This window comes from Lemur catta, chromosome 1, assembly GCF_020740605.2.
Source record: "Lemur catta isolate mLemCat1 chromosome 1, mLemCat1.pri, whole genome shotgun sequence".
NCBI lineage: Eukaryota > Metazoa > Chordata > Mammalia > Primates > Lemuridae > Lemur > Lemur catta.
In genome coordinates, this window is record NC_059128.1 from 209,972,638 (window position 1) to 209,999,224 (window position 26,587).

The following is a 26,587-nucleotide window of genomic DNA, read 5'->3' on the forward strand; positions in this document are numbered from 1 at the left end:
TTCCACAGTAACCTTTCTCAAGAAGACTGTTCTAAAGCACAACTCTGTTTATGTCTTTCCAAGCTTGGCTTCAAATCCTTCAATGGTTTATAGTATCTACCACCTTCAAAATAAAAACCAGATTTCCTAGGATGGGATGCAAGGCCTTCCATGATCTTGTTCTGTCTCTCTCCAGCTTCCTGTCCTTTTCTTCACACATGCCCTACATTCCAGCCAGACTGAACTCCTTGAAGATCTCTAAAGATACCCAAGAACCTATGTTTTATAAGAATAGTAAAAGTGAGATCAATACAACTTTGTGTAATCTTTGTTTATGGACCCATCCTTCAGTTGTCAGGTCTAATGTTACTTCCTCAGAAAACAATGCCTCAGCCCCAACTCTGTTGCTTATTCTCCCAGCATCTTGGACTTCTTCACTCCATTTATCACTACTATAATTTTTGCAATTTTTTGTGTGATTATTGTATTAATCTCTTTCTCCATATAGACTGTACATTCTGAGAAGGCTGGAAGTATGTCTGGTTTTACTCTCCAGTATGTCCCTAATGTAAGTACTACCTTGTATATGCTGGGCATATAGTAGATGGTCAGTAAGTATTTATCAACTTTCACTGTATTTATCAAAATTATAGTTTTTACAATTTTAATCTCTTTCTCCATATAGACTGTAAACTCCAAGAGGGCAGGAAGTGTGTCTGGTTTTACTCTCTAATATGTCCCCTATATAGGTACTACATTGTATATGCTTGGCATACAGTAGATATTCAATAAATGTTCATCAAATACATGAACAAATGAATATTCTTTCATATCTGCAAGTTTTACCACAGATTAGGAATGACCCTCCCTTCCTTCCTTATCTAGCCAATTCCTATTTTCCTTTAAGACTGAGCTCAGACATCCTTCATTCTAGAATTCTTCCTGATGCCTCAAGTCCAAGTTAGATACTCCATTTCTGCGCTCACATACCATCCCAGATATATTTTTATATAGTACATACACTTCACTGTAGTTTTTTTATTTACTTGCCTATCTCTCCCACTAGACTATGGGATACTTAGGATAAGGGGCTGTGTCTTTCATCTCTATATGCTCTGTAGAAAGGGTGCCTAACACAGAGAGGGTACTCAGTAAATGCCTGAGTACATATGGATATGCACACACTGCATTTTATTACATAGGTTCACACCTGTCGTCTTCAGAAACCTCTACTGAGTGAAAATATTATAAGGATACAATAAAGCTTGAAATAAAACCCCAACATTTAAATTACATTAACATTTTTCAGAAAGCATAGTGACCTAACAAAATTACTTTAAAAAATTTTTACTACTATTCTCCTTGTTATGCTTCAAGGATAATAAAATTTAAAATCAGTATCAGAATACTAAATAAAAATTTTAAAACAATTTAAAATCATGTATTAGTTCTAGGAAAATAGACAAGTTGAATATTATACTCTATGCAAGTTGAGTCATTTTAAAATAATGATATCTCAAGAACACAGTACTAGGTTATTCTACAATTGAAAGGATACTTAAACTTAAGATCTCCTCTGCAAATGACTTTATCCCTTTATAGACAATGATAATGACTTCTATAAAATTCTCCTAGGTTCCCACACTAAAAGAGAGGAGTTGGTTGCTAAAGCAACTTCATTTTTCTTAACACATGATCTATCCCTCTAGACTTTTGAAACATTAAATGTTCTTTCAATGATTCTTTAATGGAAATAATTAAAACAATATAAAGATGGAAGCTTATGTTATTTGGCTGCTTCTATCACTGCTCATAAATGACTGCATATTTGCCCTACATTTTATTATTATGAGATAGTCTCTCCTAAACCAAGAATATACGAAGTCTTCGAGAAACAAATAAAAAGTTAATGACCAACAAAGAGCAAAAACTTGAAGTTATAAAATGAGTATGTTTATACTGATAAAACAAATACTCATTTTATACTCATAAAATGACATAAAATACAGCATGGTAACTACAGTTAAAAATAATTAATGTTATATACAGTACTTGAAATTTGTGCTAAGAAAGTGGTTCTTAAGTATTCTCACCACACAGACATAAAAGATAACTAAGTGAGATGATGGATATATTAATAAAATGATTGTGGTAACCATTTCATAGTGTATATGTATATTAAAACATCACATTGTACACCTTCAATATGTATGATTTTTGTCAATAAAGCTGAAAAAAAGGTTGATGACCAAGAACCTACCCTTTTGTCAACCTTACAATATTGTTTAAAATGCAATAAAATGGAAATTCAATGGGAAGGAGGGGAAGACAGGGTAGGGACTAAAAGATGGGTAATTGCAAAAGGCTCAGTTTCATCTGAATAGATAACCAACTGCCAGATCACTCTGTTTTATTTAACACCAACAAAAATTGTATTATACTTATGTAGAAAGTTTAAGTTTCTTTCCTGTATGTGATCTGATTCATGAGGTAAAAATATTCTTTAATGAGCTACCTTCTTCTAGTTACTACTTATATAAACAGCCCATGATCTCAATTCTCATCCCTAATCCAGAATAAAACCTTAGAGGCCAATATCCAATCCAATTACTGTCTCCTGGGCCTCTAGACTTTAACTTCCGATCTCTAAATTCCCTCTGGTGCCTGGAGATTTGCTTTTCCTGCCTTCAAAATTGCTATATGTGAAAAAAAATTTGCTGTTGCTACATTTAATCCAAAATGTATCTGGGTTTCCAGAAGACATTCCTTTGTCTTGTCACTGCATTATCTCACCTGGAAATTCTTTATATAAGCTACTCTCTAATATGGCAAATTTAACATTTTAAGTCTTTACTAATGTCCCTTAAATTATTATATTATTATATTAATTACTTTCCCAGCAGACTTTTATTTGGAAATTAAGTATGGTTTAAGGAGATGCATATTGCTGCCAAGTTGACAAGGAGTAGACTTGTGGACTTAATTTTAAGTATCAACTTGACTGGGTTAAAGAATACCTAGAAACCTGGTAAAGCATATGTCTCTGATGGTGTTTCCAGGGACAAGTGTGGAGTGGTGCAGGTAGAAAAGGTCTGCCCTCCATCAGCCAGAGGCCATGAGAGAGCAAATACAAAAGACGAACTGGTCTCTCTCTGAGAGCTAGGATAGACTTTCTTTCTGTTTCTTGGACATTAGAAATTTAACTCAACAAAAGTGTATCATCACAATATTGATTTTGTGTGTAAGCATTATGCACATACGTAAAAACATTGAAACTTCCTTAGTAATTGAAGAGATGTCTTTTTTGTACATGTACATTTTTGAAAGATAAAATTTCTCAAGGTCTTGGCTCTTTGAGGGACTACATATGTTGTGGTGACCCATCAAAGTTTTTGATCAATTTTGTCAAAAAACTTAGGTTGTACATCACAGTATTTCAGATGACTGCAGTTGTAAAGTTGGGTGCACACGATTACCAACCATGATGATGTGCATTAATACACTTAACATTTTGACCTATTTCTTTCTTTTTCTTTTGTTAAGAGATAAGGTTTCCCAATGTTGCCCAGGCTGGACTCAAACTCCAGGTGTACACCACCATGCCTAGCTCTATGACCTATTTCTTTATGAATATAGTTTATCTACTCATAACTGTTATACCTGTGTATTGTTAGTGTATCTGAGTGTTTGTGCTTACAAAAATATGTATACTATTATTGCCTATTTTATTGTGTAAAGTGGCCTTTGAAATGTTCTGTCATGTTTTTATGTTTTTCAAATGAATCCCTTTTCAAAAATGTAAACAAATGTCTTTAAAAGAATTTTTAAATTATTTTTTTCAGAATTATATATACAGGCTTTTGATCTTTCAGGATTTCAACATTCAGGATTATAGTGTTCTGAATTGTGTCTTTCAGGATTATGATTGGCTCCTTATTCAACCAACCACAGATCAAAAATGCCTGGGGAGGGGGGAATGGATGGTTGCATCTGTACTGAACATGTACAGACTTTTTTCTTGTCATTATACTCTAAACAGTACAGTATAACAACTATTTACATAACATTTACATTGTATTAGTTATTATAAATAATCTAAAGATGATTTAACATATATAGGAGGATGTGTATATATTATATGCAAATACTACCCCCTTTTACATAAGGAACTTGAGCAACCACAGATTTTGGTATCCAGAGGGGTCCTGGAACCAATCCCCCAGAATACCAATGGACAACTGTATGTGAAGAAAAATTAAGTCTCTCCAAACTTATCTACAAATTCTATGCAAATCCAATCCAAATCCCAGATGTGTTTTGTTTTACAAATCAAGAAGCTGATTCTAAAATGTATATGGAAAGGCAAAGCGCAAACAATTTTGTAAAAGAATAATAAAGGTGAAGAACTCACTATCTGATTTCAAGACTTACAGAAAAAGTATAGTAATTAAGACAGTGTGGTATTGGTGAAAGGATAGACACATAGATCAAAGGAACAGAACAGAGGGCCTTAGCACATTATAGTCAACAGATTTTCAATAGAGGTGCCAAGGCAATTCAATCAAGACAGTCTTTTCAACAAATGATGCTGAAACACCTGAATATCGATATATTAAAAAGTTGAATCTTAATAAATACCTGACCATATGCAAGAAAAACAGAACTTATTTTGTAACTTACAAAAATCAACCTGAAACAAAGGAGTCAGAGAAACTTATACTATAATATTTCTAGAAGAACACATAGAAGGAAATCTTTGTGACCTTGGATTAGGCAAAGAATTCTTAAAGAGAACACAAAAAACACAAATCATAAAGAAAAAAGTGTTAAATTGGGCATCGACAAAACTTAAAACTCCTCTCTATACACTATAAGAAAATGAAAAGACAATCCACAGACTGGGAGAAAAAATTTGCAAGCATGTGCCAAAGGTCTGATATCCAGAATATATTAAGAATTCTCACAACTCAATGGTAAAAAAAAATCAACAAAAGCAACCAATTAAACAAATGAGTGAGCAATTTGAACAAATATTTCACCAAAGCAGATTATACAGATGGCAATTAAGCACATGAAAAGATGCTCAACATCATTAGTCATTAGAGAAATCACATTAAAACTGCAATGAAATATTACCACACACATATTTAAATGGATAAATTTTTTTTTTAAAAGCTGACAACACCAAGTGCTGTCAAGGATGTAGAGCAACAGGCACACTCATTCATTGCAGGTGGGAATGTGGAATAGAATCACCACTTTGGAAAACAGTTTGGTGGTTTTTCAGAAAACTAAACATATATTTGTATGACCCAGAAGTCCCATTCCTAGGGGAGGAATGAAGAGGAATGAAGATATATGTCCCCACAAAAATATACATGCAAATATTTATAGCAGCTTTATTCTTAATAGGCAAAAACTAGAAACAACCCAAATGTCCATCAACTGATGAATGAATAAACAAATTGCGGTACATCTCTACAATGGAATGCTAAACTGCAAAAGAAAAGAGTGAACTACTAATACAATTAACAGCATGAATGAATCTCAAGACCCTTATGTCAAGTGAACAAAGCTATGTATTATATGATTCCATTTATAAAACATTCAGAAAAACCAAAACTACAGGGCATAAAAACAGATTAGTGGTTGCCAGGGCTGGGGCTGTGGATAGAGGATTAACTACAAATTGGCTTGAGGGAAGTTGTTTGGATGATAGAAATATTCTACATTTTGATGATGTGGCTACACAATTATACATGTTTGTTAAAATGCATAGAACTGTACAACTAAAAATGTGTGAATTTTACTGTATGTAAGTTATACTTAATAACCCTATTTTAAAAAGAAAAAAACAAGGATAATTGTTAAGGACAATAGGGCACCAATGAAAAAAACAAAAGAAAAATGATAAATATCTTACAATTCTATAATGTTCAACTTTTCTAAGAAATTTCTTATATATTATTTCATTTTAAGCATGCTCTTTAACTTAATTAATTTCTTGAATTTAAAAAGTACCAAACGATATGATATAGTAGTCTAAGTACAGACTGCCAATGTCTTTGCATAGGTAACGATTTATGACAGCTGAAAGCTCTAGGCCCCTTTCCTAGGTAAAACAGCCTAGAGAACTTGTCGCAACTTGATAAAAAAAAAAAAAAGGATATGTGAGTCACACACTGAAGGAATGAATTGTCTTTTCAGACAAGTGAAATTCAGGGATATGTGACAAAACAGCTATAGAACAGGGTCATTACTGTTAGAGCAAAGAGTCCCAAATAACTTCCCTGAGTGCCTCTAGGCACATACAGCCAGGAAGAAATACCGGAGAAATAATGTAGAAAACAGAAAGTTACACTGCATATTGAGAAGGCTCAAAATGGACTTTCACATTGTTTTAGTTCATCTTAACCTGAGAAATAGGTATTATTTTCTTTTATACTAAGGCCCTGTTTCTTTGCTTTAAGTAGGACATTCGAGGGAAAAGGCAGGACTAACTACATCATTTCTGGGTCTTAGTGCAAAATAAAAATGCACACCCCTTGTTCAAAACTTACGGAGCACAGGGCCCCTCTAAGTGTGGAACCTGTGCAACTGCACAGTTGTGTGGCCACAAAACCAGTCCCAGAGAGAAGGTACAGTCCACTGACAAATTTTAAACATACAAGAGATTGCCTGTCCATTCCCTTACTGCACTGATAATCATATGATAAAAATATTATTTAAAATCTTCACATTCAAATCTCCAGAGGATATTCTATAGCTTTTTAAAAATTCACTTTACTGTTTCAGGAAAATTCTCCAGGTACTCTTTTTTCTATCCTTCCTATTGAAATTCCCCAATTCCCTTATCTCATATCCAGGAATATCAGAAAATATCTTTCCATTGCCACCTATAAGAAGTTCCTTTTATATGCCTGAATATTATGGGATGTCTATCTAGAACCACAGAATGAAAAAGTAAAAGTAAAAAAACTAATTCATTCTGACATTAGAACTAAAATAAGCTAATTCATCTGGGAAGAAATTAATCAGTTTAAAGGGTGGGCCTAAAAATGAGGTAAATAAGAAGATACTATAGAATAACTAAATGTGTTGTACAGCGTAAACCTTTTATAATTTTATCTCAATTTTTAAGGAAAAGTCTAATTAATCTCTAACTCCCTAAGAAAATATATGATATAAAGAAAGGAACTAAGATCTAGAAATTATTTTTTAACATAAAAAAGCTACTTGTTTTCTTAATGTTCAAGTAAACTGATTCCCTCAAAAAGGGAAAGTTCATATAATCAACATGTGAAGAACATGCAGAGTAATCCACACAGGTATTAAAAGATTGAGAGATTGAGAAACACCTTTTATGAATTAAGGTTACAGGATGATTTGGCCCAGAAAATTCTGACATCAATTAGCTTCAATTTTTTATTAGTGTGGTATCACTAAAACACAAACATAAAACTAAGTATAAACTTCTTATGCTTATAGTTCTTATATAACTGCAAAGCAGAAACTAATTTTCAAGTTAAATACACAAAACCAATAATAACCAAATTAGCAACATTAATCTGACAAATAATGATGTTTTTAGACAATTAATTGCTGCTTGAAACCTGACCATGGTACTCACTGCTACAGTATCAATTTCTTTAAGTGTGCCAGCTGTGAAGACTTTAGTGAACACTTTCATAACAGAATAAAACCACCAGGTAAAAAATGAAAATTTCCATCAAACCAGATGTTTTGCCTCTATGATCCACAAATCTATGAAATACAGTTAAGAATGTGAAATTCTTAATTCTAAAACCTAATCAGAAATTTATTTTAAATTATAATCTATGGTAAATAAATTATTCACAACATTTATACCCTACATTTCTGGGATAACTACTCAAGAACTGTAGTTATAAAAACAATGCCTCTAAAAATATTTTAAAAATAAGGATATGGCCGGGTGTGGTGGCTTACACCTGTAATCCTAGCACTCTGGGAGGCCAAGGGAGAAGGATTGCTTGAGTCAGGAGTTTGAGACCAGCCTGAGCAAGAGCAACACCCCATTTCTACTAAAAATAGAAAAATTAGCCAGGCATGGTGGCACATGCCTGTAGTCCCAGCTACTTGGGAGTCTAAGGCAGGAGGATTGCTTGAGCCCAGGAGTTTGAGGTTGCAGTGAGCTATGATTATGCCACTGCACTGTAGCTGGGGCAACAGGGCAAGACCCCATTTCAAAAAAATAAAATTAAGTTAAAAAATGAGGACATGAAGAAGTAGTGTAGATCCACGTGGGAAGAAATATCTTTAAGCCCAGTAATAATTTCATAATTTAATCCCTACTCTGTCCTAAACACCTCTTAAACCAATAAACAATTGGTCAATAAATCTCTATGTTTGAGAGCTTCAAAATAAGCAAGCAGAAACCACTAACCTGCAGCATCTTTAACAACAGGATATAAAATTGAGAATAGAATCAATTCCTATGCCATGACATCGAAACACCAAAAATGGCTCAGAAAATATATATGACTTGGAGAACTAGAAGCTAAATCTATGATTAGATTAGATCAGATAATCTGATGTTGCCTAACTTCTTCTACGCTGCTATTTTCTCCAACTTGATCTATTTCACTTTCCACTCTCCCTGGTAACAAACCACATTGTCTCAGGCTCAGATACAAACTATCCAACCAGAGAAGCACTGCCTTCCCTTTCCAAACCTGCCGACTAACTTATTTTGTGAGCCAGAGTAGTAAATAATGTTTTGGTTTACATATTTTCATAGAGGGAAGCAGCTGTTTTTTTACTTATCATATCTTCTCTTCAAGTTTTCGCTATAGTTCTTGTAGTAGAAAGTAATGTCCAAGAGTCGACAATGTCAGAAGCCTAGATCAAAAGCACAATCAAAAACTTTGCACCCTAGACCATTGGTCAATATAGACAACAGAAATTGTGACTTCACCAATAGATAGATAGTCAAAGGGTTTCTGCTGCCATTTAAACTAAAGTTGAAGTTGATCAGATCAATTTTTCTACATTTAAAAGACCTCACTAGCCTTCCAAACACTTCTTCATTGTTAGCATCCAGTCTCTCTCTAATGAATGGAGTAATACAGACAGATGTCCAGAAGCCTTTGAACCTTGGGTCCTGGCCCTGCCTTCTTACTGTCACTGTCATTTGTTGTCCAGAAGTCTGGATTACCAAGACTATAATGACAGTGATATGGGAGTTGCCAATGCTATAATGTATTATATCACATCTAACTCTCACAATTCTACAATATAAGCATTACTTACCTCCAGTTGACAAATTAGTAAACTAGAACTCAGAGAGATTTCTGCATATTTTGTTTAGAAAACACTATAATCAATGAATATGAGTTTTCTATCTTCTTTTCTGAAAATGAATGGATTTGTATCCCAGTAACCTTGAAGGCCACTAAGTTCAGAAAAACATAACTTTATTTTATGACAATGTTGATGATTTCTTCAGTGATTCCATTTTATGTAAAACAGATAAACAGATGCCTGGTGGAACAGGTCACCTTCACTATGAATTTCCCTGGCACTTCCATCCAACCTTACCTTAATACATAATTTGAAAAACTCTGAAACAGACGATCTCTACGTGCTTTCTTTTCTAAGTTCTAGAGAACTTAGAGATAATTTATATCATACTATGAATCAGTGTGGATTTAATCAAGTAATTAAAAATGTTATCTGAGTTTAATCATTTAACAAATACTCATTGAGTACCCACCATTTTGGTCATAATTTTTTAAATTCATTTGTATATTTGTCTTCAAAAAAAGTTCCTAAGCACATAAGCTTGGCCCTTAAATTATTAAATTTCTGAGAGACACAATGATTGAATGAGAACAGTAAATATAGTAAAATGTTTTTACACCCTTTTCAAAGTAAACGGCTATCAACATGATCACTGTACATAAAATGAAAAACTTTTCATGGAAGCTCATATATGAATCTGTGATTCTGTTTAATGTGAATCCAAAGTTAAATACAGAAATTAATTATATTTATCATAGCTTTTAAATAAAATATAAAAATAAGCATCAATGTTATCCACAATTTCACAAGGACAATTTGAAATGCAATCAATTCTAAAACACAGCTTTACAAGCTGCTAAAAATTTCTAATAATAATTCTTTGTTATTTAAATAAGGCTTGATATTACCAAATGAGGTTTATAAAATAATAAACACTTTACAGGTAGATTCTCTGTCAGTTCATGTCAAATTATGCAAAATAGTATTAAAGGCCTTAGCTCCTTAATTTAAGTATAATATTTAATATTATCTCAAAGCAAGCATCAAGATTAAGGCAAAACATCATTTGTGATAATAGTTCTAACATACTGAATTAGTTCTTAAAGAAAAAACCATTATAAATAACATCAGAGACTACCTGCTATTAGTGTCAAAAAAAAAAAGACTGCCATCATTCAGATATTTTTTAAAAAGTTATTAACACTGGTGATTTACATTGTTCTCAGACTAAAAACCAAGATAATTCTGTAACAAAATTTGACTGCAATCCATATAAAATGTTCAATTTTTTAAAAAGCTAGTTTACCCAATTATATATTCCCTGAATTTAATCATGAGGAAATGTCACACAAGCCCAAATTGAGGAACATCCTGCAAAACAGCCAGTACTCTTTAAATGTATCAAGGTCATAAAAGACAAAGAAAGGCTAAGGAATTTTTCCAGATTAAAGACGACTAAGGAGACCTAACAACTAAATGCAACATGGCACCATGGATTTGATCCAGAGCCAGAAATAGGGCATCAGTGGGACAACTGGGAAATTTGAATAGTCTATGGACTAAATCAGCAGTCTGTGTACTTTTTGTGCCAAGTGGCATTTAGTAAATATTTTAGGGTTTGTGGACCACGTAAGGTCTCTGTAGCATATTTCTCTGATTTTTTTCTTTTACAACCATTCTTCATAAATTCTTTGCCTAGGCCAATGTCCAAAAGACTCTTTTCTACATTTTTGTCTAATATTCTTAAGGTTTCATGCCTTAGGTTTAAGTCTGTTATCCATCTTGAATTGATTTTTGTAAGAGGTGAGAGGTAGGGATGTAGTTTCAATCTTCTGCATGTAGCTATCCAGTTTTCCCAGAACCATTTATTGAAAAGGGATTCTTTTCCCCAATGTATATTTTTGTCTGCTTTGTCAAAGATTAGATAACAATATGCAGATGGTTTCATCTCTGGATTCTCAGTCCTGTTCCAAAGGTCTATGTCTCTATTCTTGTGCCAGTACCATGCTGTTTTAGTTAATATAGCCTTGGAGTACAGCTTGAAGTCTGGTAGAACAAACTGGGAGGCATTCTTCTATGTTGCTGTTTGGAGGGCAAGTGGTACAAACTATATGATATAGAATTTGGCAATATCTATCAAAACTATGCATGCATTTATTCTTTGATCCAGCAACCCCATTTCTAGGACTTTAAAGATACAATTTCAAAAATATAAAACAATAGATGTACAAGTTACTGACTGCAACATTATTTGTAATATTAATAGTAAAATGTGAAAAACAAAATGCCCAGTAATAAGAAATTGGTTAAAAATCTATTACACATACAAGCAATAGAGTACTATGCAGACATAAAAAAGAGAGAGGGATATCCATGGACAGATATGAAATGGTTTTTAGGATATACTTTCAAACAAAAAAAATCACAATGGAAAAAGTAATAGAGTATGACTCCTTTTTGTTTAAGAAAGAAGGGGAAATATGAATTATAATGTGTACACACATTAACATAATACATTTACCTTGTGTATACACAAAAAGAATAAAGCAGAAAATTAATAAAAATGCATATAGGAGGTGGATGAAAATGGAGTAGAAGGTGTAGAAATACAATTGAGGTGGGGTATTTCTTTTTAGTATTTTTATATAGTTTCACTTTTTTTGGCAACAGCATCACTTACCAAATAGTTTGACTTTTGAACCATGAAAATTTTTACATAGTCAAAAATTAAAATCAGGCCAGAGACAGTGGTTCACACCTGTAATCCTAGCACTTTGAGAGGCCAAGGCATGAGGATCATTTGAGGGCAGGAGTTCAAGACTAGCCTGGGCAATATAGCAAGACACTGTCTCTACAAAAAAAAATTTTTTTTAATTAGCTAGGCATGGTGGCATGTGTCTATAGTACCAGCTATTCCAGAGGCTAAGGCAAGACAATTGCTTGGGCCCAGGAGTTCAAGGCTATAGTGAGCTATAATCACATCACTGCACTCTAGCCTGGGCAACATAGCAAGATACTATCTCCACCAAAAAAATAAAATTAAATTAAATCTAAAAGATGGAGACTAGTATTCCCAGTAAGATACAGTAGACAAACTTTTCCTATCCCTTCCCATTGAGCACAACTAAAAACCCTGGATGTTATATACAAAACAAACAGAAAAAAACTCTGGAAGGTGGAAAGAAGCCTGAATGAGGGAACTTGGGGCCTAAGCAATCACATGATAGTGAGTTCCCTGAGTTTTTTGGTGTCTTTTTCCCCCTTACATATCCCAGACTTGGAGCTAAAGAAGTTGTCAACTAGGAAATGCCAATGGAGGCAGACAAAAGAAATCCTAACAAATGCCTACTCTCTCTAGCTGAAGGACCAGGAAAGGAGCACCCTAAAATGACAGAAAACTTTCCAATTTGTTGTATGATGCTAGTATTCCCCAGATACCAAAACCAGACAAAGACAGTACAAAAAAGAAAATTACAGACCAATATCCCTCATGAACATACATAGGTGTAAAACACTTTTTTTTTTTTTTTGAGACAGGGTCTTGCTCTGTTGCCTGGACTAGAGTGCAGTGGCATCATCATAGCTCACTGTAGCCTTAAAATCCTGGGCTCAAGCAATCCCTCCTGCCTCAGCCTCCCAAGTAGCTGGGCCTACAGGTACATGCCACCACGCCCAGCTGATTTTTCTATTTTTTGTAAAGACAGGGTCTTGCTCTTGCTCAGTCTGGTCTCTAACTCCTGGTCTCAAGCAATCCCCCCGCCTCAGCCCTCCAAAGGGCTAGGATTACAGGTGTGAGCCAATGCACCCAACAAAAAATCCTTAACAAACTATTAGCAAATAGAATTCAGCAATAAATAAAAAGAATTGTACACCATAACTAAGTGTGGTTTATTCCACAGATGCAAGGCTGTTTCAATATTTGAAAATAAATCAATATAATCTACTATATTAATAGCCTAATGAGGAAAAATTACATGATCATATCAACTGATAGAGAAAAAGCATGATGATTTAAAAATAATAATGATTTAAAAAAAAAAAAACCTCTAAGAAAACAGGAATAGAGGGGAACTTCCTCAACTTGATAAAGAGCACCTACAAAGAACCTTGCTAGCATTATACTTAAAGGTGAAAGATTTAATGCTTTCCTCCTAAGGGGGAGGGAACAAAGCACAGATATATGCTCCTATTGCTCTTATTCAACATGATGCTGGAGTTCTAGACAATAAAATAAAGCAAGAAAAGCAGGGTAGAGGCAAAGCATAGAGACTGGAAGCAAAAAAATAAAACCAACCCTATTTGCACATGAAATGACTGTCTATGTAGAAAATCCCAAGGACCATTATATTTGGGGGAAAAAAAAATCTTAGAACCAATAAGTGAGTTCAGCAAGGTAACATCAAATGAGATAAACATATGAAAATCAATTGTATTTTTTATACTAACAATAAACACAAGGTGCTAAAATTTAAAAATGCAATACTATTTGAAATCACTCAAAAAATTCAAACATTTAGTGTAACTCTAACAGAACATGTATAGGATTTATATGCTAAAAACTACACAATGCTGATGAAAGAAATCAAAGATACAAGTAAGTGGACAGACACATGTCACATTCATGGAATGAAGACTCAGCCCAATAAATATTTCAGTTCTCCCAAAATTGATACACTAGTTTACCACAATTCCTACCAAAATCACAGTGATTTTTTTTGTAGATATAGACAAGATAATTCTACAATTCACATGAAAAGGCAAAGGAATTTGAATAGTTGAAACAATTTTTAAAAAGAAAAGTGGTAACAATCAGTCTACCCAATTTAAAGATTTCTTATATAGCTATAGTAATCAGGATTGTGTGGTATTGGCAGAGGAAGAGACATATAGATTAGTGGGACAGAACAGAAAGCCCAAAAATAGACCCACACAGTACGATTTCTAAGAAATGTGCATAGGCAATTCAATGGAGGAAAGACAGACTTTTCAACAAATGGTGCTGAAGCAACTGGACATCCATAGGCAAAAAAAAAATGAACCTTGATCTAAGTCACATACCTCATACAAAAATTAACTCATAATGGATCACAGATTTAAATTTAAAACATAGAACTATAAAACTTTTAGAAAGAAAAAGAGAAATCTTTGGAATCTCTGGCTTGGCAAAAAGTTCTTAAAAGCACCAAATGCAAAATTGATTAAAAAAACTGATAAATTTGACTTCATCACGATTTAAAATTGGTGATCTCAAAAGATTCAGTTATCTCACCAAATTATAGTCATCCCTTTGGTATACACAGGGGTTGGGTCCAGGATCCCCACATATACCCAAATCCAAGCATACTCATGTCCCGTAGTCGGTCCTCTGTATAGATGGGTTTCACATCCCAGGAATACTGTATTTTCAATCTGTGTTTGGTTGAAAAAATCTAAGTACAAGTGGACCCACGAAGTTCAAATCCGTGGTGTTCAAGAGTCAACTGTACATTAATTATGTGCAGTTTTTGGTATATAAATAAAGATGAGGGGGAAGACTGTTAAGAGGATAAAAAGACAATCTACAAAATATTTGCAAAACGCAGATAGAGAAAATATTTGCAAGCCACTAGACAAAGGACTAGAACCTAGAACATATAAAGAACTCTGAAAACTCAGCAGTTAAAAAAAAACAGAAAAGATAAAAGACATGAACAGATATTTTAACAGAGGATATACAAATGGCAAATAAGCACATGACCATTAGCCATTAGGTAAATGCTAATTAAAACTGAGTCATCAGTACATAACTATTGTGGACTCCCCAAAATTCATATGTTGAAATCCTAATCCTCAATGTGATGCTGTTAGGAAGTGGAGCCTTTGGGAGGTAATTAGGTCATAAGGGTGGAGCCCTAATAAATAGGATTAGTGCCTTTATAAAGGAGACCCCAGAGAGCTCTCTAGCCCTCTTTCTGCCAAGTGAGGCTACAATGAGAAGTCAGCAATCTGCAACCCAGAAGACAACCCTCACCAGAACCTGACCATGCTGGCACCCTGATCTCAGTCTTACAGCCTACAGAACCATGAGAAATAGATTTCTATTGTTTATCAGTCCCCTGGCTATGGTACTTTGTTATAGCAGCCTGAACTAAAACAAAAGCTATCATAATGGCTAAAATAAAAATAGTGACAACATCAAATGCTGGTGAGGATGTGGTGAAGAAACTAGACCTTTCAGACACTGTTGACTGGAATGTAAAATGGTACAATCCCTCTGGAAAACAGTTTGGCATTTTCTTTAAAAAATCTAAGCAAGTAACTACCATATGACCCAGCAGTTGTACTCCTGGGCATTTATACTAGAGAAATGAAGACTTACGTTCACATAGAAAACTATACACAAATGTTTATAGCAGATTTATTTGTAATAACTAAAACTGGAAACAACCTAGATATCCTTCAATGGGTGAATAGTTAAACAAACTGTGGTACATGTATACCATGAAATACTACTCAGCAATAAAAAGGAACAAACTATTGATACATACAACATCTTGGATGGATCTCCAGGGAGTCACACTGAGTGAAAAAAGCCAATCACAAAAGGTTACACACTGTATGATTCCATTTATATAACATTAGGGAAATAAAATTATAGAAATGGAGAACAGGTTAGTGACAGCCAGGGATTGATGAGGGGTTGTAGCTAGTGTGGCTATGAAAAGCCAACATGAGGTATCCTTGCAGTGATGGAAATGTTCTTTATCTTGACTGCCTCAACGTCAATTTCCTAGTTATGCTATTGGACTACAGTTTTGCAAGGTGTTACCATCAGAAAACAGGATAAAGGGTACCTGAGATCTATTATTTCTCCCAACTGCATGTGAAGTTACAATTATCTCAAAATAAAAACTAATGTTTACAAAGATGGAAAAAAAACCCAAAACTGACCAAAATCAGAAATAAATCTAACTGATAATATAACCATACAGAAAAAAAATAATTTAAGAAATATTTGAACATAGTGCTCTGACTGTACTGCCTTTCTAGGATACAGTCTAAAGAGAAAAAAATATGCAGAGAATCTTGCACTTTAGTCATCCATTTGTAGTTGGTAGTGATATTGATATAAAAAATCCTAAATAATCTTGTGTATAGTTGATGACAAAGGAAAAAAGTAAATATTATGATATATTGGAAACCAGGGTTTTTAATAACAGTCAATGTAGGCACAAGTATGCAAAGCGGAAACATGAAAGATACACACACATACACACACACACACACAAATTTCCTAGATTTGTCCACTGAAAGGTCCTAAATGCAATAACATCCCAGCAGAAATAAAGACACTCAGAGCCTAGACAATGGTTTCCATACTACTTCTAATGAAAAAGAACCTGAGCTCCTTAGAAAAATAGATGATTGCTGATCTGGGACAGGGAAATTATCAGGTAAGCCTAGAACATCTTGTTGCACTAGAAAACTCAGAAATGTTCAAAAAATGACAGGCTTTGTCAAAGACACAGGAGCCAGTTTGAAGAGGCCAAATTCATGACAATTTGAGCATCAGAAAGAATTATGAGGCTGAGTGCTGTGGCTCACACTGTCTCTACAAAAATTTAAAAATTAGCCAGGCATGGTGGCTCACATCAGTAGTCCTAGCTACTCAGGAGGCCGAGGTGGGAGGATCGCTTAAGCCCAGGAAAGTTTGAGTGTTTGAGAGTTTGAGAGTTACAGTGAGCTATGATGATGCCACTGCACTCCAGCCTGGGTGACAGAGCAAGACCTTGTCTCTAAAACTTAAAGAAAAAAATAATTATGATACTTGATTATAACACATTGAATAAAAAAGAATCAATTTGTCTACAGTAACACTTAAAAAAAGGGGGTATAAGTAGAGAAGAGAAACTTATTCTTTATAAAAGAACACTATCAAATGGTAAAAGGAATGACAGAATTATAAAAATCACAATTTTGCAACCACCAATGTAATAATTGATATATGCAGGCATCTTCAGCCAATACTAAAATTACTAAAAAAGTTAAAATTTTAACTAAATGGTTAAAGTTTGTTGGGGAACAGACTATTCACTCGGCATCACATTATCACCCCAAAGATTACTTATTAAAAACAAAGAAGATTTTAAAAAATTCAGGAAAAAAGGCAAAAAGGTATCTTTATAATGGAATGATTAGGCAGTTATCACCTTAGCCTTAGCAATGGTGGAACAACCTGACATTATATGTCTTCTCTTGTGATGCTATAAGAAGGATACAACATCGCTTATGTAATAACTTGACAAAAATGTTTAATCTAAATCTAATCATTTTTGTTTTTAAGGGTTTAACTGAAAAAATTAGTATAGTCACAAAGTAAACACAGATTAATCAGGACATCTGAGGAAAGGAAAAGCAGTTGGGACTTTGACAATCACGATACTATGAGGCTGATGCGTATCATCATATTAAAAATGTGGAAACTGGACAGGTGCAGCAGCTCAGCCTATAATCCCAGCACTTTGGGAGGCTGAGGCAGGAGCATCACCTGAGGCCAGGAGGTCAAGACCACCCTCAGCAACATAATGAGACCCCACCTCTACAAAAAATAAAAAATTAGCCAGACATGGTGGTGTGCACCTGTAGTCCCAGCTACTCAGGAGGCTGAGGCAGGAGGATTGCTTGAGCCCAGGAGTTTGAGGTTGCTGTGAGCTAGGCTGATGCCACTGCACTCTAGCCCAGGCAACAGGGCAAGACCTTATCTCAAAAAAGAAAAAACAAAAACATTTTTCAAGAAAGCAAATCTACCAGACAATTTTTTGTTGTCAAAAACATGTGGTCCTATACAGACTTGGAATTAATAACACAATTTCCCTGAAAACATTCTTTCAGTAATTAATGAGATACTATAATATGAGAAAGAACAAACTCAGATGAGTGAGGATTTTGTAATGTGGGGAATTATGATAGCATGGCCCTTGAAAGCTATCTGGTTCAAATCTCTAAATTCAATAGGCTTGGAACCCAGTAATAATTAATGGTATGTATGCAAATCTAACAAAAAGGGCTTGCACCAGTTAGGGCTTGCACCAGTTGGGGATAAGATATGTCTAATGCTTCACATTATAGAAATACTTTTTTTGCCTCTTTTTATTTTTTGATTTTATTTTATTCAAATATATATAAACCTTCTTAAAAACAGTTTTATAGAGTTTACAACCATTCCAAAAACATTCACATTGCATACAGTTGCCCTCATCTTAAAGTCAGAAACCATTCTCATTTTACTTATTTACTTAATTTCTACTTAATTCCAAAAAGAATTTAAAACAGCTGAAATCATCTTCACTGTACCTTGCACAGAACCAAGAAACCGACAACCTTAGTTGCCAGTTAGTTGATTTGTAAGATTCTGATGCACATTTGCCATAGGCGGCAAGGGGTATTACATGTGACCTTGGGCAAGTTTTCTAATCTAAAAAATGAGGATAGTAACAGTACCTTCCTCAAGGTTGTTGTAAAGTTTAAATGAGCTAATACATGCAAAAAGATGACAACTGTGCCTGCATATAAGCACAACTGCTGAAGCTAATGTGTGTCTATGACTGAAGCACCAGTTGCATGGAAAGATACCTATCAGCTTTTTCTATCTCTGAAAGAGCTCTGAGGAAGATCACTCAGAACTTTATCTTATACCTCTCCTCTTAAAATCTGTATCCTCTTCCTTCAACCATTAGACATGGTTAGAACCCTCACTCTTAGAAAAAAGCTTCAGTTGACTCTTCCAAACAATCAAACTATAAACTACCACAAATTTTCACTGTCACACTTCCTAAATACCTTTTCTGTAGCTACTGTTATTGATATGACTGAAATGGCCTTTAGGTCTGCAGTCCCTAACCCCCAACCCCCCTTCCCCCCTCCACCCACCAGTCACCCACCCTACCCCCCGTCTGTGAAAAAATTGTCTTCCATGAAACCAGTCCCTGGTGTCAAAAAGGTTGGGGACCACTGCCTAGGAAAACCAGCTGGCATTTCCCTGGGGAAGTCAGAACTTGATTTTGTGAGTTTCCCTAGAGTTGTATAGAAGTAGGAAAACAGAACAAATAGAATAACACTAAAACCACAATGCTAATTTACCAACGGAAAGAAGTATATTTGCCCTAAGGTCCTGACAGTTTAATTCTCTAACCAGCTCCTTCTCTTCCTATAGAAAATCTATAAATAGGAAGTCAAATTATAACCAAATGTTTGCTGGGACAGCCTGGCTATAAGGATTGGACATATTTAACCCTCTAGGCAGCATACCACCTCCTCTGAACAGTCCTGAAAAACACTTCCAAATTCTGCCTAACTCCCATTTTTCTATATTTCTATGCTGCCCATCCACCTTCTGCTGTGACAGTCTTTCTTTAGATATGCTAATATCATCTATTAGACTATATCAAGTCCCACTCTTCCTGCTTTCAACCTGAAAGAGACAATCTTTTAAGATGTCTTCTACAGAAAACTGAGCTCATCTATTATGTGATTTTATTAAGCCAACTCTGAGTTCTGCTGATGGCACCTACATTATACCACATACACCCACTCAACCTCACCTGTCACCTTCTAATCAGTTTCTCTTCCTTAACCCTTAACTTGAATGTTATTCCCCACTATATTCAGTGACCTCTTTTCTTCAGTTCTCATTCTGCTGGATTTCACTACTGCAATTGATACAATATGCCTCCCATTTCTTAAAAACTTTCCCAATCATTGGTTTTAATAGAACCAAGCTCTGTTGGTTCTGCTCATTAATTTTAAATTGCTCCATAGTACCTGTGACGGTTAAGAGTCCAGGTCTAGAATCAAACAGATCCAAATTCAGGCTCTATTCCTTACTTGCTAGGTGTCCATGGAAAAGTTACTTCTCTAGGATTTTTCCCTCAACTGTGAAATGGACATAATGGTATAATTGGCTATTAAGTGCTCAGCATAATAAGCTTACTCTGGCACAAAGTAATCACTCAATAAATGTTAACTATTATCTGTGTCCTAATTCTCAGCTTCTAGCACTCTATTCTTTCTACCTTGAAGAATTCACTGTCTCAAATAGCTTTGAATAATACTACAGTTAAGTATATTCCTACAGTCATTGTCGCAAGACTAAACCTTTCACCATCTTCTTCAGTAATAAAAAAAATCACCATTTGTGTATTTCACCAATATCTAATATAATCTGCTGAAAACTGGTTTCATTTTTATACTCATTCTTTTTTTTTTTTTTTTTTGAGACAGAGTCTCACTCTGTTGCCTAGGCAAGAGTGCTGTGGCGTCAGCCTAGCTCACAGCAACCTCAAACTCTTGGGCTCAAGCAATCCTCCTGCCTCAGCCTCCCGAGTAGCTGGGACTACAGGCATGTGCCACCATGCCCGGCTAATTTTTTCTATGTATTTTTAGTTGTCCAGCTAATTTCCTTCTATTTTTAGTAGAGACGGGGTCTCACTCTTGCTCAGGCTGGTCTCGAACTCCTGACCTTGAGCGATCTGCCCGCCTCGGCCTCCCAGAGTGCTAGGATTACAGGTGTGAGCCACCACACCCGGCCTGTACTCATTCTTAAAACACTAATTTCCCTTGGCTTCTGCAATACCATACTTTCCAGAGTTTTCTTCTCTAGCCATCTCTTCTTAGACTCCTCTGCCAGCTTATCCTCCTGTACCCAGACTCTGGTGTCCTAAAGGGAAAGTCTAAGGGTTTTCTGCGTTTCTCATGCTACAGTCTCTCCCTTAGAAAACTCATGCTTCATCATGGCTACAACTGCCATCTATAAATAAGCAAATAACTTCCATATTATTAATATCTCTAGCCCAGACCTTTCTCTGAATTTTAGATCCCTGTATCTAACTGCCTACTCACATCACCATGTGATAACAAAGGCAGCTTAAATGCAATAGATCCAAAACTGGATTCATAATCTTCCTCTCAATCTTAGTTCTCCAGTATTTTGTCGCTAATGAATGGCACCATCATCTATCCAAGGTGCATAAGACAGAATTCTAGAAGTTATCCTTAATCACCTTCATCTTCCTCCGCCTCCATATCTAATCAAGCCTACAGATAATTCACCTCAAATATATCTTTCAAATACACCCACTTATCTCTTTCCCCACAAATCTAATTTTTTATTCCTCCTAGATATTCTATCTACTCTAGCCACAAAAATCTACTTTACAATACCTGTATAGGATTTATTCTTTCCCATCTCTCTTCTCTGGCCAAGCCATGTGTCTTTTTCTCTCTCAAAACTCCTCTTGAAAACCTTCACTCTAATTCAAGTCAGTATCACTCCTTACTGGGGAAAAATAAAAGTTACAGATTCAGGGTCATGGTTTATTCAGCCCAATAATCTATCTTTGACAGTGATACCAACAGAACATATTATGGTTTTCCTCCCAGATGTCATCCTCAAAAATCTGTCACTACACAAGTATATTATTTCCTTTAATAATGCATCAAGCACTGCATCTGTAAATATATACACGCTTTATATGCCTTTTGCTAATATGTACATATTTTTCAGGTTTTTATATTCTATAAATCTATAAATTTCATAAGTTTAACATCAACCATATAAAATCGAACTTCCTTTGTTTTAAATTTACCTTTTTCAAGTTCCAAGGTAATCCTCTCATTTTAGCATTCTCAGATTTGGTGAACAAACCGATAGTTTTCTCGTCTATATCATTTGTGATTTTAAAGGAAGTACAAAAATAAATACATCATGCATCATGCCCTTGACTCTGCTTAAAGGGCATGGTCAAGCTGTATTCACATTTATATTCCTAGTTTCCATAATAATGTCTCATAAAGAGAAGGTAGACAATACATGTTCAACAGAATTAAAGGAATTCTGCTTAGGACTGATACTGTAAACTTCATGAATGCCAGAAAAGCAAGCAGAACTTCTCAAATATGTTAACTCTGCTTCTTTTGAAGAAAAATTATATTTGGGCTTAAAAGGTAGAAACAATTACTGCCCAGTATAGGTGGAGAGACTGTAACAGAGCACCTTGCTGCTTTAAATGAAGTCAAACTCTTCGTGAATGGGATCACTGAACTGCTGCCAGTGGAGGAAGTGTGGAGAACCAGAAGGTTGCCAAAGACTGGAAAAGAGCAAATAACCATAGTTTGGATTTTTTAAGAAACAGAAATAACTGCCAACAACAGTCCAGTATACTTGACGTCAAACCTTTTCTAAATTCGGGTTATTTATTTAAAATCAGCTTCTAACCACTTAGAAAAGAAAAGGGTAAGCATTTGTGGAACCAACCTGAGTTATACCAGATTAATATCATTTCCTCTCTTTTTTTAAATAGAATATGTGTATAGATAAGTCATAGATCAAAAAGAAACAATAAAAATAGTATGTCAATAGGATTTCAACAAATAGTTGACCAGGTTCTCGTTATACTCAAATACAAGATAAATAATAAGATGAATAATACTACAATTAGGTGGCTAGGTAATTGAACAACCTTAACTAACAAGTGCTCATTAACGAACTGCTATCAATCTGAAGGGTAGTTCTACCAGCAAGGTTTAGGACCCTGTCTGGGGCCTTCTCCTGTTCAGCAATTTTATCAACAACTGGAATGAAGATGTACTGTACTACTGTTGGCATCTAATATAGTGGATGACATGAACCTAGGGGAAATAGCTTATATATATTATGAAAGAGCCAGTATCTAAAAACACAATAAGGCATAAGAATGGGCTAATTCTAATAAAATGAAATTTAATAGAAAAAAATCTAAAAGATCAATTGGTACTCTGTGTCCAAAAATATACATATAACTTTGAGATGGGCAAGCTGTGGCTTAATTGCCATATATGTTAAAAAAAAAACAAACAAACAAAAAACAGCTCAATGGCTTTCATGGACAGCAAGCTCAGTGTGATCTAAGGTAAATACCATGAAAGCTAATGTGATGCTAGCTGCAGCAGTAGTAATGTCTCAAAGATGGGAGGTAGCAGTCTTGTTCAACTTTGGACTGATCAGACCACAGCTGGGATACTGTGTACCTTTCTAGGGGTCACAGTCTTCAAAGGATCATAACTACATTGGCATATATTCAGAACAGAAAAACCAGGATGCTTAGGAGCCTGGATACTGGTTCACAAAAGGAAAGGCAGAAGAAAGTGGAGATTTATAAATAAGACAAAACATTGCCTTAAGAGGAAAATGATGGCTATTTTCATTAAGTCATTCAATGAACATTAATATCAAACCTATTTCAAAAGACACTGTGAGAATGGGCAGGGATACAAAGAGAAGATAGCCCATATCTGCAAAAAATTCATATGTATATTCAGATATGTATATATGAAGAGTTGAAACAGCAATGATCTAAAAAAGAATTAGATTGTTCTATATGATTTCATAAGGCAGAAATAGGACCAGTGGAAGACATTAGAAAGTAACTGATACCAGCTCCATATAAGGAAGAGTATTTTAAGAGTCAAGAAAGAAGAAAGAAGCTGTCTGAAAAGACTGCAACGTTCCCATCAGTAATGGTGTACTTAGAGGGGATACTGTAGGAATAAGGCAGGCACTAACCTGGACCATCTTTAATGTTGATTCTAAACATCCCCAGGAAATGGACTCTCATCGGATTCATCCTACTTGTGCACTTCAGCATCCCAGGTTCCCTGCAGTTGCTACATACTTCCAACTCTGTACCCTGTCCCACACTGATACAATGCTTTATAATTGGGAACAGATCTGAGCACAATAGGAATAATGAGAAATAGGAAGAAACGGAACCATCAGCAGATGGAACACAAAAAAAATCAATACTGTTCCATGTGCCTTGAATTTGTAAAGAAAATGCAAGGATTCTCTATCCTTTAATTCATAAATTCAATTAAAAATATTCATTTATGTTCAATTAATGTAAATAAGGATTTGCTATGTACTGCATCCCTGGTTATGAGCCATTTTTTCCTAACCAACAAAGAAAAAATAATTTTAACTTAAGATCACTTCGAAAATTTGTGTCCTAAATAAGCACTCCAAAACCCTCACTATAAAGTTGTGAGGAAAATAACTTTAGAATATATTTCTTAAAAAGGAATGATTCATCGTATAGAGTAGGCCAAATACCACAAACTAATCAAATTGTGGAATTCTAATTAAATGGCTACTTAAGTTTAATCTATTTAAAAATCACAGGCAGGATAACATAGAGAAAGGGCCTAGACCATTTAGTTCTGGCTTTTACAAATTGGTTTAAGATTATTAAGCCTACTTTCATTCATTTTATTTTGTAATTTCAAAACAATTTCATATATTGGCTCTAAATGCTGCATCTGGGTATTAAAAGAGTTCGCCCTTTCAAACTGTTAATATTAACTTCTTGGAAGCAATCTTTCACACTTCAGAGCTTTCTCAATTTGTATACAACAAATGGGGCACAATTCGATTTCCAGAGGCTCTTTCTTTCAAATAGCAGCCCAGAAAGACAAAAGTGAGAAAGGAAAAGAGGAGCATCTTTAACCACAAACCCTGAAAAAAGGCTTCCCTCGCCGGTTGTCATCAACTCTGTGGGCTCTCTACCATTTCGCAACACATGCCTGGACGTTTTGGTCAAAAAAGAAAAAAAAAAAATAGATTCCAGCTTTCCTGGGACGGGGAGCTCCCCTTTTGCAGAAGTGGCTAAAGCTAGGCTCCCCACGGGATTTCATCTCGTTGCCAAGGCAGCGCCAACTCCAGTCGTCCGGCGCGAGGGCAGCGCTGGCGGGCCGGGACGGAGCCCAGGGCGGCCCCAGCCTGCGGCACAGTAGCCCGGCCGGGCCCGGAGCCCCACGGCCGCGGAGTCCGGGCCGCGACCCCGGACGGCCCCGCGGGCGCCCCAGGACCGCGGCGGAAGGCGGGGAGACGCAGCTCTACTTACAGTGACACCATCCTAGGTGACAGCACCAGTGCAGCTTGAAGCACTTGCCATGGCTGTGCGTGGCACAGATGGAGAGCCCGTCGCACGGCTGGAAATCGGGTCTGCGGGCAGCGCAACTCCGCGCCAGGGCCTGAGCCTCGTCTAGTTTCTCGCTCTTCCAACCCCGCTCGGGCGCCGCCGCCGAACTCATTTCCTCTCCCTCAGCGCCGAGCCGAGACCAGGAGCCCGGGAGGAGCGGCGTCTGGGCGGGCAGGAAGCCGAGCCGGCTGCAGACGCGGGAGGGCGCGGCGCGGACCGGGAGTCACGCCAGCGCGCGGCGGCGGCGGCGGGAGCGCGGCGGTCCCGGGCTCTAGGAGGAGCCGCCCCGGGCGCTGCGACCGGGGCTGGGCCTGCCGCCGCCTCCCTCCGCCCGCCGCGGCGCGCGCCGCGCCCCACGCGCACACGCACGCGCACACGCGCGCGCCAGCCGGCCCCGGCCGACGTCCCTCGCTAGCCCGACCCTCTCACACACCCCACGCCTGGGAGCGCGGTCGTCGGCGTCCCCTCCAGTCACAGCGAGTTCCTCCCGCACGCTCACTCACTCCTCAGAGACAGACCCCGACGGAGGGCTGTTGTGACCAGACACACGTCTCGGCCGCTTGCGGTCCTCAGGACACCGGCTTACACATACACTTCCCACACACGCTTCCCTCCGAGCGAGGTCGTTTCGAGAGCTGCCACACGCTCCAGGGACGGCTGTGCACACCGGGTACACGCCCACCCGAACCTCTCAGTGGGCTGGCCCAGGCGCACCTCTGGGCCACGTTTCCTCACAGCGTCTCCCCAACGCCTCTCTCGCTTCCCTCGCACACACCTCCCAGAGCGTCTGGGCACAGAGAGCCCTGGTAGGCGCGCACACGCCCACGCACGCGCGCGCAATCCCCAGGGCTGCCTCCAGCCCGGGACCAACCCCCGCCGCCCGCCCCAACCTTGGCGCGGGCTGCAGTTCGCCCCCTCCCCCACTCCCTTCCCCCGCCTGCAGTTGCGCGGGAAAGCAGCCCAGCTGGGTGCAGAAAGGGGAGGGGGTGTGGTTTGGTGTGTATGTGATGTGTGTGTTGTGTGAGTGTTTATAATTATTTGGGATATGTGTGTTGGGTGCAAACATGATATAGGGGGTGTGGTTGAGTAATGCATGTGACAGGTAAGGGGTGTGTGACTTGGAGGTCTATGCAGTGTGGATGGTGTGTGGCATATGTGTACGTGATGGAGGGGTGGGTATGAATAGTCACATAGAGTGTGTCTATGGTGTATGCGTGGTGCATGTAACTGGCATGTTGACTGTGTGTGCATGGTGTATATGGGCGGAATCAGGTGTGTGTGGTACATGTGGGTGTGTGTACACACAAACGACTCGTGTTTGCTGAGGACTCTGC

The 26,587-nt window shown here is 36.9% G+C and overlaps 1 protein-coding gene across 1 annotated transcript in view; it reads right to left on the reverse strand.

The window, feature by feature from the left end:
- The window catches only part of C1H3orf70 (chromosome 1 C3orf70 homolog), a 71,429-nt gene extending 46,001 nt beyond the window's left edge, over positions 1-25,428 (reverse strand). Inside the window, exon 1 of the mRNA XM_045539849.1 lies at positions 25,176-25,428. Coding sequence (XP_045395805.1) covers positions 25,176-25,365 — 190 coding nt within the window. The 5' untranslated portion in view covers positions 25,366-25,428. The remainder of the gene's footprint in view (positions 1-25,175) is intronic.
- Between the last annotated feature and the right edge of the window lie 1,159 nt (positions 25,429-26,587).